Source organism: Schistocerca americana, chromosome X (assembly GCF_021461395.2).
Source record: "Schistocerca americana isolate TAMUIC-IGC-003095 chromosome X, iqSchAmer2.1, whole genome shotgun sequence".
NCBI lineage: Eukaryota > Metazoa > Arthropoda > Insecta > Orthoptera > Acrididae > Schistocerca > Schistocerca americana.
Genome location: NC_060130.1, coordinates 211,515,722 through 211,532,640, shown reverse-complemented (window position 1 = coordinate 211,532,640; position 16,919 = coordinate 211,515,722). Strand labels below are relative to the sequence as shown.

General features: G+C 45.2%; 1 protein-coding gene across 2 annotated transcripts in view; it reads right to left on the bottom strand.

The window, feature by feature from the left end:
* Positions 1-16,919, bottom strand: part of LOC124555634 (glyoxylate/hydroxypyruvate reductase A-like) — a 70,307-nt gene that overhangs the window by 44,102 nt on the left and 9,286 nt on the right. For both annotated transcript variants that reach the window (XM_047129610.1, XM_047129611.1), the window contains exon 4: positions 13,851-14,073. In XM_047129610.1, coding sequence (XP_046985566.1) covers positions 13,851-14,073 — 223 coding nt within the window. The remainder of the gene's footprint in view (positions 1-13,850; positions 14,074-16,919) is intronic.

Sequence of the window (16,919 nt, the reverse complement as noted above, 5' to 3'; positions counted from 1 at the left end):
TGGATTGCAGTCTGGTGTTTTTTTTTTTTTTTTTTTACACACATTCAGTAGGAATGAGAATGGCATCAAAACCCTCTAAAGAGGAGCTGTTGCCATCTCTTTCTCTACTCACTTTGACGAGTGATAATATTCCTGTTTTTGTGACTGTGGAAATACCATCACCCGGTCCATTGATTGTTTCATCACACACGAAACACTGAGTAGCCAGTTCTATGCTGTTGATGTTGATGTAAATTAAAAGCAATTCCCAAAAAATCAATGCTGAACACTGACACAAAAACTGTCTCTAAAATGCTCAATGAACATATTAAGTGAACTGAAGATAAAGAAAAGAAGTGAGAGAGAAATAACCCCCCCCCCCCCTCCCCCCCCCCCCCCCCCCCCGCTCTACCCAGCTGTTTGGAGGAAGCCATGTGGCCAGTCTTTGTTGTTCCTTGAGGGGCCTCCCCATTGTCAACCCTTTCCCGGGAATAACTGTCTCTCCACTGCTGACAAAGGCAAATGAGCCTCGAACTTTCTGTCTCAAAAAAACTAAGATGTTGCCTTGAATGTACTTTTTCCCATCTTTGAATTATTATCAGTCCAAGTAAATAATTTAAATATATGATTTGTAACAATATAATAAAAGCTATACTTATAAAAAGTGTTGTTTTTTAATTACAGTTACCACATTTCCATTTTAAAATGTCGTTTGTCATCACAATAGCAAGTTAAATCAGCTAAAATGCAACAGGCTATCAACACACTCATTTCCAGAGGACCATCAAAACTGAGTGTACAACTTTTGAGTGGTTGAAGATGAAGTGGTGTAAGTGTACATAAAATTGAAAGTGCTCTACGACTTCGTTTCTGACAATTTTATTCACCAATGATTATGGGAGGCACTAGAAGCAAATGTTTGACAAAAAGAGAGGTAAAGATCATTTTTCGAAAATTATTGATTTTCAGTATACATGTATCTCGAAAACCGCTGGGAATTTGACAAATATGTATAGAGATAATTTTACAGGAAACTGAATTAGCTTTCATTTTTATCTGGAACATTTTTTATACAGTGCACCCTTCTGAGATATAAGTAAAAAACCAAAGAATGGGACTTTTCCACTCCCCCTCCTAAATATTCCTAAAAATAGTCATCAAATCAAATTTTTTGCATATTCCATACAGTCTACACCCCTCTTTTGGGCACTCATTGACTGGACTATTGTTATATGTTCCCTACAACATGCCAATTTACCAAGGTTAATCTAACACTCTTTCAAGAGGAAGAATTCAACTTATGTCATGTAGCAAAGCTCTTATTAAATTGTTAACCCATTTTGAGACAGTAAGGTCAGAAGGAAACATTCTGTTCCTTGTGCAACTTAGTCCAAGTGGATTACTAATACACGGGAGCAACTAGGCACTGTCACTTACAACGTCCCACACTAACAAACCAAGAATGGATGGTTCGACGCCAGCAAGCCCATTCTGAAAAATGTTGTTTGGACAACATGACCATTTGGATGCGGACCGATGAAATAAAGCTAGCGATCATGCAACATCATCTGCTGTAAATGCTCAAAGTAGTCTTGTCCAACAACAGGTATGATTAACTCTCACAGAGAACAACTTGCTTCCCAGTACTTGGCAGATTAGTACAGTCACCACGAGACTAGCACAACATTATGAGAAGTTTAAAAACATTATTTACCATAATATTTTGATGGTGCATGGAGGACTATCCAACATTACCACTGCATTAGAAATGACTAAAGCTTTGCAGATCCTCATTTATAACACTCACGCTACTCAGTTCTGCTTAAATACTCTGCATACTGTTACCCATTTGGGGTTACAGCATAAACTTTGTGCTAGTCTGAGTCCTACTGCAATGCTTTGCATATCTTAACCAACACCACCACTCAAAATGCAGTACATTTACAAATGATTTATCCTGTTCAAGAGTGTATCTTACCTCACTATTACACAGCTGTTAGTGTACATCTATCCCATCTTCATGATCACCTCAATGTAAGGATACACCTGCCTATCCCCTACACTAACAGCAAATTCGAATGTTATTGGTTACACGCCTTTCCAGCTGCATGGAGTGCCTTGCAGAAACACATTACTTGGCAAACACATGAATTCCTGATAATTAGTAAGAACCATCATATGCAGTTCAACTATGTCAACAGCCAATCTCCAGTGCTGCACTCAAGCTAAAAAGGCACTGCTCTAACATAGTACTACAAACCAGGAACCACATCTCTATTGTTAGCTGCAATTTCTGCATCAATATGCCCTCAGGTTGTAATCACAGTACAGGATCCAGTATCTGCCACTGTCAGAAACAGCTGGTTGTACACTGTACCAGGACCACTAACAACTATCATAATTTGGTCATTACTCAGTCCCATAATGTAACTTTAACTGGTTGCAGTCTTATGCGGCAGTTCCCATTATTATCTCATCAAACCAAGAACTAAACTGGCTGCTCAATTAGAACACACCTTTAACCTGAGTTTGGACCTCCGAACTACCCTTTGAAATGAGTCACCACAATAACTGCATGGCACCGCCTATGGTCACTGATATCTATTGCTACAATCCATGGATGGGTTCATAGACCATGAGAATGAACAAATTACCCTGGATTGTGCTGTTGCACATGTCAGTGACTCACCTCTCCTCAAATACATGATGACTGCAATGCTGCATAGCTTTTTTTTTTTTTTTTTTTTTTTGTTTAAGGGCGCTCAACTGCTGAGGTCATTAGCGCCCAGTGACTGTTGTTAGAGCACATGGAATCTGCTAAAACTCAAGGGGATGGGGGGACACCAGAAGGACCTGACAAAGATGCAGATAAAATAAGTAAAAAGGTTAAATGTCTTTGGACAAGCCAGTTAAAGTTATAAAACGCAGAATACGAGCAGCTGCTCGAGCGTCATCAGCTAAAACATCTGGTAAAGTAGATGGCAGGGACAGGACAACACGAAATTGACTAAAACGGGGACACGACAATAAAACATGGCGCACTGTTAATGCCTGACCACAAGGGCACTGCGGGGCTGGGTCACCGGAGAGCAGGTAGCGGTGGCTAAACCGGCAATGCCCAATCCGCAACCTGGTCAGAAGGACCTCCTCGCGCCGAGATGGTCGGGAGGATGTTGTCCAAGCAGTTGGGAGCGGTTTTACTGCCCGGAGCTTGTTTCCTTGGAGGGATGACCAAGCATCCCACCACGACGACACAAGCCTCTTACATACATCCCCACGAACGTCAGATGACGGGACACAATGGGAGGCTGGCCGAGGCAGGAGGACTGCAGCCTTGGCTGCAGCATCCGCAGCCTCATTCCCAGGCACTCCTACATGTCCGGGAACCCACAGAAAGCTGACAGAACCATCATTATCAGCGAAAGAATGGAGGGACTGCTGTATCCGTTGAATCAAGGGATGGACCGGATAGGGAGCTCCAAGGCTCTGAAGAGCACTGAGTGAGTCAGAGCAGAGCACATACGATGAATGGCGGTGGCGGCGGGCATACTGAACGGCCTGATGGAGAGCAAAAAGCTTGGCCGTAAAGCTGGAACATTGGTCGAGGAGCCGGTATTTAAAGGTGGCGGCCCCGACGACAAAGGCACAGCCGACACCATCGTCAGTTTTGGAGCCATCGGTGTAAATAAAGGTGTGACCGGCAAGTCGAGCACGAAGTTCGACAAACCGTGAGCAATACACTGCAGCCGGAGTACCCTCCTTCGAGAGTGAGCTGAGGTCGAGATAAATATGAACCGGAGCCTGGAGCCAAGGTGGTGTCGGGCTCTCACCCTCTCTGAAGGTGGTAGAGAGGGCAAAATCCAATTGTCGAAGCAGGCGACGGAAGCAGACTCCGGGGGGCAGCAGGGCAGACACATACAACCCGTACTGACGGTCGAGAGAATCGGCGAAGAAGGACTTGTAAGAGGGGTGGTCGGGCATAGACAACAGCCGGCAGGCATACCGACACAGCAGTACGTCGCGCCGGTAGGTCAATGGTAACTCGGCAGCTTCAGCATAAAGACTCTCAACAGGACTAGTGTAGAAGGCTCCGGTCGCAAGACGTATCCCCCGATGGTGGATGGAGTTGAGCCGGTGTAAGAGGGATGGCCGAGCGGATGAGTAGACGAAGCTCCCATAATCCAGCTTCGATCGGACTATGGACCGATACAAGCGAAGCAGGACAGTGCGATCCGCTCCCCAAGATGAGCCGCTAAGAACTCTGAGGACATTAAGGGAACGTGTACAACGGGCCGCCAAATAAGAGACATGTGGACACCAACACAGTTTCCTGTCCAACGTGAGCCCTAGAAACTTAGTTGTGTCCACGAATGGGAGAACAACGGGACCGAGATGTAAGGATGGCGGAAGGAACGCTTTATATCGCCAAAAGTTGATACAAACCGTCTTCTCTCCAGAGAACCGGAAGCCATTTGCCACGCTCCATGAGTAGAGGCTGTCTAGACAACGCTGAAGGCAGCGCTCCAGGAGGCATGTTCTCTGGGCACTGCAGTAGATCGCGAAGTCATCGACAAAGAGAGAGCCTGAGACATTAGGTGGAATGCAATCCATAATTGGATTGATCGCGATGGCAAAAAGGGCTACGCTCAAGACGGAGCCCTGAGGCACTCCGTTCTCCTGGAGGAAGACGTCGGACAATACGGAACCCACACGTACCCTAAACTTTCCATCCGTTAAAAAGGAATCAATAAAAAGGGGCAGGCGACCGCGTAGGCCCCACCTGTGCATAGTGCGGAGGATACCTCCTCTCCAACAGGTATCATAAGCCTTCTCCAAATCGAAGAACACGGCTACCGTTTGGCGCCTTCGCAAAAAGTTGTTCATGATGAATGTCGACAAGGTCACAAGGTGGTCAACAGCGGAGCGGCGGCAACGAAAGCCGCATTGGACATTAGTAAGTAGTCGTCGAGATTCAAGAATCCAGACTAACCGAGCATTAACCATGCGCTCCATCACCTTACAGACACAGCTTGTAAGAGAAATGGGGCGGTAACTAGAAGGAAGGTGTCTACCCTTCCCGGGTTTGGGTATAGGAACAACAACGGCGTCACGCCAACGCATGGGGACTTGACCTTCGGACCAGACGCGATAGTAGGTATGAAGAAGGAAGCTTTTGCCCGCCGGAGAAAGGTGTGCCAGCATCTGAACGTGAATGGCATCCGGCCCCGGGGCAGAGGACCGGGACAGTGCAAGCACACGTTCGAGTTCCCGCATAGTAAAGGGGGCATTATAAGTTTCCAGATTCAGCGAGTGGAAGGAAGGTCGCCGAGCCTCTTCTGCCTCTTTCCTGGGAAGGAAGGCAGGACGGTAATGGGCGGAGCTTGAAACCTCCGCGAAAAAGCGGCCAAAGGCGTTGGAGACAGCCACAGGATCAACAAGGACCTCATTACCTGAGGTCAGGCCAGGTACCGAGGAGTGGGCCTTAATGCCCGACAGCCGGCGCAGGCTACCCCAAACGACGGAAGAGGGAGTAAAACTGTTAAAGGAGCTGGTGAAAGAGGCCCAACAAGCTTTTTTGCTGTCTTTGATGACTCTACGGCATTGCGCTCGGAGTCGTTTGTATTCAATACAATTCGCCAACGTAGGATGGTGGCGAAAGGTGCGTAAAGCACGTCGTCGAGCACGGATAGCGCCCCTACAAGCCTCGTTCCACCAGGGGACGGAAACGCGACGTGAAGAAGAAGTAGTACGAGGAATGGAACATTCGGCAGCATTGATGATAACAACCGTGAGGTATTCGACCTGACTGACACAACTGGGAAAATCGTGGTCCGGAAAGGTCGCCAGGGAGGAGTAAAGTCCCCAGTCAGCTTTCAGTATGTTCCAGCTCGAAGGACGTGGGGATGGGGTGTGGTGCAGGAGACGAACGACACAGGGGAAGTGGTCGCTCGAATAGGTGTCAGAAAGGACATAGCACTCGAACCGACGGGCAAGAGTGGTAGAACAGATCGAGAGGTCCAAGTGGGAGTAGGTATGAGTAGAGTCCGAGAGGAAAGTCGGGGCGCCGGTATTGAGGCAGACAAGATTGAGATGGTTGAAGACATCCGCCAAGAGTGAGCCTCTTTGACAGGATGGAGGAGAGCCCCAAAGGGGATGATGGGCATTGAAGTCGCTAAACAATAAGAACGGCGGGGGAAGCTGAACGATCGGTTGCATCATGTCAGCCCGACTAACAGCAGATGACGGTGGAGTGTAGATGGTACAAACTGAAAAAGCAAAAGCAGAAAGAGTAATGCGGACAGTTATTGCTTGGAGTGGGGTGGTCAATGGGATGGGATGGTAATAGACATCGTCCCGAACGAGCAACATGACCCCACCATGAGCTGGGATACCGTCCACAGGGGTGAGGTCATACCGCTCCGAGGTATAGTGGGTAAAGGCAATACGGTCAGTCGGGCGCAACTTGGTTTCCTGGAGACCAAGGACGAGCGGACAGTGCAGGCGGAGGAGCAGTTGTAATTCCTCCCGATTAGATTGAATACCTCTTATGTTCCAATGAAACAATGCCATCGCTAGTCAAAAAGTTGGGGGAACGAGACGGGGGAAGAGCTGGTCACCTCGACAGCCGCGGAGGGCCAGGTTGCGAGGGAACAACGCTACAACCGACGGGAGGCGGATCCGGTTCCATCGACTCGTCGCCAGCTGCGGCCGCTGTCCCTGGTTGTGTAGGAGGGGCCGCATCATTTGCCGACGAAAGGCCGGCGGAGCGCCTGGCAGCAGAGCGTCCCGGCGAAACTGAGGACGGCCGGGAGCAGCGACTCACGGATGGAGCGTCAGACGAAACGCGCCGGGGTGGAGAGGGGGATAGAGACTACTTCTTGGAGGCCTTCTTGGAAGGCCGAGGAGGCACAGGGATGGTGGGCTGGACCCGAAGAAGGTCCTCACGCGCAGGGTCCGTTTTGGAACGCCGGACCTCGGAAGCTGGGGTCCGGAACGTTTCCCCAATGGACGCCTGAGAAGAGGATCGCTTCTCAGGTGGCGTGGGGGGAGGAGGAGGAGGAAGGGTGGCCCCTGGGGCAGAGGGGGTGGGGGCCACGGGGGAGGAGGATTTGGAAGGGAGGGATTTGGGAGGCGGAGGCAGAGCCCCCTGATAGGCGGAGGGGGCGGAGGGGGGACAGGATAGGGGTGAGGATACCGCGGAAGGAGTGGACACAACTGAGGCAAACGAAGTGGTCAATGGCACGGGATGGAGGCGGTCATACTTCTTCCTGGCCTCAGAATAAGAGAGCCGATCCAAAGTTTTGATTTCTTGTATCTTCTTCTCCTTCTGATATGCGGGGCAGTCTGAGGATCTAGGCGAGTGGACGCCAGGACAATTAATGCACCGAGGTGGTGGGGTGCATGTATGTTCCTCACGAAGAGGACGTCCACAATCGCCACAAAGGGGCTCAGCCTCACACCGTGACGACATGTGCCCAAAGCGCAAACACCTAAAACAGCGCATAGGAGGCGGGACGTAAGGTCGCACGTCACACCGGTAGCACATCACCTTTACCTTCTCCGGGAGAATGTCCCCCTCGAAGGCGAGGATAAAGGCCCCGGTGTCGATGCGACGGTCTTTGGGGCCGCGCTGGACTCGCCGGACGAAATGCACGCCTCGGCGCTCCAGGTTGGCCCTGAGCTCCTCATCAGATTGTAGCAGGAGGTCACGATGAAAAATAACCCCCTGCGTCCTATTTAGTGCCAGATGTGGGACAATGGATACTGGGATGTCCCCTAGGCGGTCGCACGCCTGGAATGCCGCCGACTGTGTGGCGGAGGTGGTCTTGATAAGAACGGACCCTGAACACATCTTGCTGAGAGCCTCGATTTCCCCGAAGATGTCCTCAATGTGCTGAACAAAGAACATGGGCTTGGAGGTGGCGAATGTCCCCCCCCATCGGTTCGAGAACAGACCAAATAGCGGGGAAAGTACTTCGCCCCAAGCCGGCGGGCCTGTTCCTCCTCCCATGGAGTGGCCAAGGGGGAAAGGGCAGGAGAACCAGGACTAGAAACGGTACCTTTTCTTTTGAAAGACTCGGCCGCAGAGCCACCCGATACGTGTTGACGTTTCATCTGCGAAACGTCCGCCCCAATACCACCCACTCCGACCGGGGGCTCTCCCCACGGGCGCCACCCAGCCGCAGCAAGGGCCACCTGGCAGGATGACCATTGCCGGGAGTCCTGATGCCCCAAGGAGACGGGCATCTACTCCTTGGCCGACGTGGGGAGGGTGCAGCTCGGGTATCGGCAGTACGATCCCTGTGTTGTCAGGGGGCTACAACCTAGAGGGTACATGACGACCCCACCACAACGGGCTGGCTACCGTGCTGGATTTCTGGTGCCATGGAAAGTCCATCATGATCGCTGGGGCAGATGGAGATGCACTATGGGCTTAACTTGGACAACCCATCAGGCGTTTAGGCCCAATTTGAGGAATAGTGGGTATGGTTACAACGCCGGTGCAATGCTGAGTGCCAAGGTCTTAGTGCACTTCGGACCAGTGGTACACCACGTAAGGTGTCCTTCCCCAAAAGGCTCGTACTTCAGTAGAATTTTGAAAAATTGAGGTCAAAACCCAAGGGGGACCATCACATGGAAGGCCGAAATGGTTGAAACTCCTTTTAGTCGCCTCGTACGACAGGCAGGAATACCTCGGGCCTATTCTTACCCCGGACCCGCAGGGGGGATGCTGCATAGCTGTCTTCCCTCCTCTAACTCTGCTTCTAATTGGACTAGTGGTCTGGATTTTATACACGAATGCTACAAGTCGCCTAAAGAGGTTGTCCCTCAGCCACAAACAACCAACAATTGCCAGTAACACATGTGACCCGAAGATGAAACATGTGACCTCAAATCTTGTGGCTAGCTGGAAGATATAACATGTACTTGTTCATTAGTGAACAACCTGTCAGCATTGCTTAATATCATGCCATGAATATTGCAGATGATGTCAATTTTGTGCACTCCAGTGCCATATATTCTTACTACTTTTTCAATGAAGTCTGTGAATAAAGACCTATGGGAAAGCCTGCCTATGTTTTATGATCCTTGATGCACCCTTACAGGTACAGTCTACATGTAAGAGACTGTGCTTGTGTAAAGCTGAGATACACATGTTAAAGCTTACTTGGTAGGAACTATACATGTTTGGTACACCTAAAGGAGTTTGTGCAATAGTATCAAGCTTATGCAACCCCTATCTTTTAATTGGTATTCTGTACTTATGTAAGTGTTATTTGAAGATTTTATCATGAATGTAGGAAGACTGCATGCCACAGCCACTTATTTAATTGTCAGAAAGGTTAACTCAATCTTTCTGTTATACTTGGTAATTCTATCCAGAGTGGGTAAACTGTTATAATGTCAAGTTGAACAAATATATTTCTCGGACGACACAATACATGTAAGTCACAGATCAAATAAACAAGTAAGACATGTGTACACTGGAACAGTCAACTCAATCAGCACTGAGTCCAAGTCTAGCGGCCGCTGCCCGGCTGGCCGCTTAGGTGGCACGGCTGCTGCATGGCTGGCACACAGCGCCGCATGTAGAGGACGCGCATAACTGCACGGCGGCACTTTGAAAGATCGGTGAGTCACAACACTTTTCCCCCCTTTGAATTTTTTGCACTGGTCTTGATGGAGGTGGCCTGTAGATTGCTAATGTCCATAGGTGTTGTTTGACTGGCTGTAAAGTGTCGAGGAGGAGGCTTCCCATAAGGACGGAAGTGTCCCCGATGATAACGGGTCGAGATGACAGGAGAAGTGGGTGTCGAATCTGCTTTGCCTACACATTCTCGAGACTCTAAAATTTTTCAGAAACCACATAGTGCCAACTAACTCCAGAGTCACAAAAAATAATGAAATAGATAAACACAACACCAGCAAAAACTCAAATCTGCATGTTTTATGTACAAACACTCAACTGTGTAAAAAGGGAGCTTTCCACATGGGCCTCCAACTGTTCAACTAACTTCCCACTAGTATTAAGTCCATTGAAGACAACATAAAATTTAGTAAAGCCGTGAAGTCAAATTTGTTGTGTCACTGTTTTTACTGTATAAATGAATACCTAGAACAACAATCTTGCTATTTATGTAAAATTGAAAACATTCTGCAATGGAGTGAAGGAAACTTAACCAATCTTTGTAATATAATACCTTAGGTTACTGTATGTTATGTTAACTGATTTTATCCGACATCTGTAACACACTGTGTACCATCAGATCACATGGAATAAATAACTAAATAAACCTCATGGATGTATCAATGGCTTAATCAGTGTAATTACACATACATCTGGTGATGTCACTAGGTGCAGCATGGAGTGGTATATTGACAGAGCCAGGTCACAATGATAAACAACAGCGGCAGATTTTAGACTACTGGCCATTAAAATTGCTACACCAAGAACAAACGCAGACGATAAATGGGTAATCATTGGACAAATATATTATACTAGAACTGACGTGTGATTACATTTTCACACAATTTGGGTGCATAGATCCTGAGAAATCACTATCCAGAACAACCACCACCTCTGGCCGTAATAACGGCCTTGATACGCATGGGCATTGAGTCAAATAGAGCTGGGATGGTGTGTACAGGTGCAGCTGCCCATGCGGCTTCAACACGATACCACAGTTCATCAAGAGTAGTGACTGGTGTATTGTGACGAGCCAGTTGCTCGGCCACCATTGACCAGATGGTTTCAATTGGTGAGAGATCTGTAGAATGTGCTGGCCAGGGCAGCAGTCGAACATTTTCTGTATCCAGAAAGGCCCGTACAGGACCTGCAACATGCGGTTGTGCATTATCCTGCTGAAATGTAGGGTTTCACAGGGATCGAATGCAGGGTAGAGCTGTGTGTTTTAACACATCTGAAAAGTAATGTCCACTGTTCAAAGTGCCGTCAATGCGAACAAGAGATGACCGAGATGTGTAACCAATGGGACTCCATACCATCACGCCAGCTGATACGCCAGTATGGTGATGACGAATACACGCTTCCAATGTGCATTCACCGCGATGTCGCCACACGGATGCGACCATCATGATGCTGTAAACGGAACCTAGATTCATCCGAAAAAATGACGTTTTGCCATTCGTGCAGCCAGGTCCGTCGTTGAGTACACCATCACAACGCTCCTCTCTGTGATGCAGTGCCAAGGGTAACCACAGCCATGGTCTCCGAGCTGATAGTACATGCTGCTGCAAACGTCGTCAACTGTTCATGCAGATGGTTGTTGTCTTGCAAACGTCCCCATCTGTTGACTCAGGGATCGAGACGTGGCTGCACGATCCATTACAGCCATGTGGATAAGATGCCTGTCATCTCGATTGCTAGTGATACGAGGCTGTTGGGATCCAGCACAGCCTTCCATATTACCCTCCTGAACCCACCAATTCCATATTCTGCTAACAGTCAATGGATCTCGACCAACAGGAGCAGCAATGTCACGATACAATAAACTGCAATCGCGATAGGCTACAATCTGACCTTTATCACAGTCGGAAACGTGATGGTACGCATTTCTCCTCCTTACACCAGGCAACGCCGGTCAACTGCTGTTTGTGTATGAGAAATGGGTTGGAAACTTTCCTCATGTCAGCACATTGTAGGTGTTGCTACCGGCGCCAACCTTGTGTGAATATTCTGAAAAGCTAATAATTTGCATATTACAGCATCTTCTTCCTGTCGGTTGAATTTCGCGTCTGTAGCACATCATCTTTGTGGTGTACCAATTTTAATGGCCAGTAGTGTAGAACAGCTGCAGACCCTCTCAGTCTCACTTGTCCCAGCTCAGTAATATGTACTACCTGCTCTCCAGTGGAGTTAGTCATGATGACCTTGCAATACTTTGGTACTTTCTGGACACTGATTTGGACTCTGTTATTTCCAACCATCAACACTTTGCTTTCACACACGCAGGTCTACTTTTCTAATGACAACACATTATGCCTACTGTGAGTGCACCAACGACATGTGTGTGTACTGAGAGAGTGGTTTTGTATCAGAGTACTTCCAAGCCTGGCAAAGATAGTGTTATCCACAACTAAACTTTTGAGTTATTCAGTATCCATCTCTAGACTTCATTTCTATTTAATGTAAGAAAAATCAGGAATTATTGTTTTCTTTAATTCATCTGTACATTACTGATTTAATGTAAGAAAAATCAGGAATTATTGTTTTCTTTAATTCATCTGTACATTACTGGTGTTCAATAAGACCTATGATGCTGAAGAAGTACACACAAAATGGGGGGACGAAGGTTGTTTGGAACCATAACCCACCCCATGATGGCATAGGAATTATCAGGCAGCTTTGCTGAGTGTTACAACCAAGATGAACAAGTAGCTTTTTGTGCTCCTGAAACAGGAGCTCTATCAGCAGCATGAGCTTGCACAAAAGCTGTGGAACATAATATGAGTCTCAACGGAACCTTTTCTTTGTGAATTTTTGGCCACCCATAAAGTCTTGAAGGTAGTGTGACTTATGTGAACAGACTGTTGTGAGCGTTCTGTTTGATCGAGTACTTTTTTTGTTAACCATGTTACAGTTGTAAGAACTTTGTCAGTATGGTCATTCCTGAACTTCCTATATGTTTGCAGATCTAATAACTTGATAATCTTACTGACATAGTTGGCCACTTCATAACTACTGTTGAGCTGCCCCTGTCACTAGTGAAAATGATAACACTATTGTCCTCATTCAGGTGTTTTATAACATTTCTCTCATCGGCAGTTACATTACTTTTTGGAGGCTTCATGCGGGCTATACTATTAATGATTCTATCCACATTTTCTCAGTTGTTACCGAATCCACACTAGGAATGCCTGTTTCCATACTACCTATAATTTCTTCTGTGGGCACAACACATGAACTAAGGGGAGGAACAGAGATCAATTGTTGTGCAACATGCTTCGAAGCCAGGAGACCACTGAATTTGTTTTGATAAGACTTGTGTACTGGCAGCCAAAAATAGATACTATAAAAGGCTATACAGTGGGGCCATCATTTCAAGCCGAGTGAGGTGGCACAGTTGTTAGCACCTTGGACTTGCATTTGGGAAGACGATGATTCAGCTCGTATTCGGTCATCTTGATTTAGGTTTTCCATGATTTCCTTAAATCACTTCAGGCAAATGCCGGTATGGTTCCTCTGAAAGGACACAGCTGACTTCCTTCCCTATCCTTTCCTAATCTGATGGGACTGATGGCCTCGCTGCTTGGTCCCTTCCCCCAAGTTGACCAAGCAACCATAATTTCAATGTAAAGGAGGAGGATGTGAAGCTAAATATTATCTAGAGTCCAGGGCTGAAGAAGATGTGTCACAGTCTTCCACCATGGGCTGATAACAATAGTAGACAACAGCAACTGACAATGGTCAGTTGTGGTCAAGTATTTAAAACATGTGAATCACGCCTCCGCATGGGAACAAGCAGAAACGGAATTTTACATATCAGTCAGTAGCGAGTCACATGTCCATTGGACCTTTGAAAAAACTAGAACACCCCCCTGCCTTCCCCTCCCCCCCCCTCCCCCCTTGGACATGTACTCTGGCTGAAGGGCCAAAACATTCTGCTTCAACAAGAAATTCACCTGACCACAGCAAAACAGTCCAGCTTATTTTAATAAGTGTGAGCTCCCAATAATTGGGAGTGCTAAACTCACAACTCAAAGAAACACATTCTTAGCATATCATTAATTAAAATTAATCCACAGTTGAGTTTAGCAAATCATATAAATATTCATTATTTATACAAAATTCTGAAGGTTTTTTCTGAAAGAGTGAAAAAAGACAATAAAAGTATATTCTGATAACTCACTGTCTTTTCCAATCTCACCAAAGCCCATAATTCCGATAGTGAGGTCCATCATAGTTCTCACTTCAGGAAAAAAACTCTCTTTCCCCCACTTTGCTATCTTCTGATAATCATAGTATGTAAACAGATTCCGTTCTCTGTTGACAATTTCAGAAACGACATATTCAGCCATTTGTACGCCAAAGAGGTCACCAGTGAGCCGGGTCATTACAAAAGGAAGTGGGAGCTGAAACACATCATGCATAATTCAAGTCAAGGTGACAATTACAGAAAAGGCAATAGTAAATGCGAAACAAAAGAGAATATTAAATACAGAATCAAACAAAATATATTAACATAAAAGTATCTATTTCATACAAAAGTGACACAATCAGCACAAATTATACTGTCTGTAATGGGTCTTTTATAGGAATTTCTGTAATAATTCAAAATATCTCCATCACACATTTACAAACTACTACTAAGAAGGCAGTTATGAAAGATATGCATTCAGTTCATTTAGCCAGCACATTGCAATTTTGTCAGCAACAATTCATCTAGAGTAAAAACACCTGTTTTGCACTTTTCAGGAGACCTTAAAAAAAGGGTGTAAATTGCGGGAAAATGTAAATGGTGGGAAACAACTTCTTAAGCAAATAAATTAGTTTTACAGTTATTGTACACAATGATAGTTCATATGTTTTGACCAAAAAAAAATCCAGAATTGCCAGGATTGTAGTTTCTTTGAATTTCTTCTGGTGAATTTTTTTCTATCTAGTTTTCCAGTTCAAAAATACATTCAAAAGTTTTGATGCGTATTTTTTATACTTCAAACATTCAGAGTAAGTCTGAAAGTGATTACAAGGCCTGGACACAAACTGTAAACAAGAAGTATATGTAACTTCAAATTATAAAATTTACTACATCATCTCATTTGATAAAACAACTATGGACAACACTACATACAGTACAGTTATTGTTAGGTTGGCAGTGTTAGGAGACAAAGCACTAGCCACACAAATTGGTTTTGGCTCAGAACTAGGGATACAAGGGCTAAAGAAAGTTTTTTGTGGAATATCTGTAAACATTACATGAATAAAACTTAGATAAAAGTAGAAGTCAGAGCATTTAGTTGCAAGCAAAAGGAATAAATGGAGCTTTTGCTGCAGGCTGTGTGAAAAACTTTTATCTTTTCCTACTACCTTTTACTTATAATACAAAAGCAAAAGCTTGTGCTGATCTGCTTCATCTGCATTGTCAGCAACATTAGTTGAATAGGCACTGGCATCTGATTTTGCTGTTTTATTGGCCTCATCTGATACAGGTGAAAGCTCAGTATGTGCATAAAGTATAATAGGTTTTTAACCATGGCTTTAGAATATTATTGTGAATTATAAGAGAAATCAGAACTTACAGAAGCAAACAGAAAGCAATGCCTCATCTGCAGCAAGTTCACATGACAGGCCACCATCCTTGAAGAAAGCAAAATGTTTGACACAAACAGATGAGATAAAGGTGCTCAGTACCATGGAATTATGCAGGCTGGTGCTACCTGAGCATATGAACTTGGCAAGGGTACAAACGGAAAAAGAAACTGTGGTAATGAACTTCCTTAATGCAAAAGTTAACAATAGAAACAATGCTCAAGAGGAGAAAAATGAAAATAGTTTTAACACAAATACTGTTCTTTAGACCATGTTAACGACAGCTTGTTAGAGATAAGCAGTTCTGTATGTTTTCATAAACAAAATACTTCAAAATCCTGCATTTTGTATTAGAGCTGCAATTCATTGTCTTTTTTTCATGTCCTCTCCTAATAAATTCCCTCTCAGTTACAGGCTCCTCTTCATTATCACCACTGTCATGGAAATCCTGTGCAGTATTTTCATTCTGCAGATGTCTCACAAAATTATAGAATAAAGCAGCAAGCTATAATTATTGGAACATTTGGTAAGGAAACTCTGCACACAGACTTCAAAATAGGAAGCTGCCGCCCCCCCCCCCCCCCTTCAGCTGATAAAACAACACTTTATCACAACACTAGTTTTTTAAAAGCCTGCTGAATGATTTATGAGTCTCCTCTGTTGGATTGCAATAGAGGATCATCATCCAGGCCTCTAGACCATAGCCTTCATCACCCAAAAGCACAGTGTTCTTGAATTCAATCAGCTCTGCCTTGACGCATGCATTTCTCTGTCTTTGATAGTCATGTACTGACCTGGGGCAGTTAGCCTCAACACTAGTGAACTGTTAAGTTATACTGCACAGGTTCTGAAATTCGCACATGCATACAGTCAGTTACATCTACAGAACTTGGAATCTTAGATTTTTCTATCCATTCTTTTTTTGTCACAGTCACATCATGTGGTGACAATGAAAATTTGATCTGCATGTTAGCTTTTTCCATCATCTTCTTAGAAACTCTACTCACTCTTTTACTCACTGTAGTTTGACAAATCCCCATTTCTTCTGCTGTGCGAGACTGGAATCATGAATCAGCTACACACCAAGGCAAAATCTCCATCCTCTGTTCTGATGACAGCACCACCTTGTTTTTCCCCGTGTCTGGCAGAAAATGATTCAAAACCCCTTTAACATTTTCTTTGGTGAAATGATTTAGAGTTTTATAATGCTCAAGTGAACAACGATGTGGTTTGTAGCATTTTTCATGGTGTACACATGCTGCTACTTAAGCCACATCTGCACTCTGCAAACATGTTTACTACTGACCAGCCTTCGCATTTTAAAAGCTATTGCTTAAAAATGAAATCAGAACTTCTCTTTATTCATACAGTTTATCTAATGACAAAGCCAGAGTTCAAGGTGAAGGAAAAGCTTTTCTCTCTGTTTTGTCCCCAAAAGCTAAAGCTCTTACTTCACATTTTATTCATAAATTCTGAAGCTTAGGCTTAAAAGTTTGAAGGAAAATCATTTTCTTCACTCTATCCATATGGCCCAATGCCTCACCAGCATCATTATATTTCAGTTACATGCACCTCATTATGTGTAAATTGTGGGATATTTGTAATTATAGTAATGCAAAATTGGGTGGGGATTAACACTTGGAACAGAGAGAATTTGAAGGGACCAATA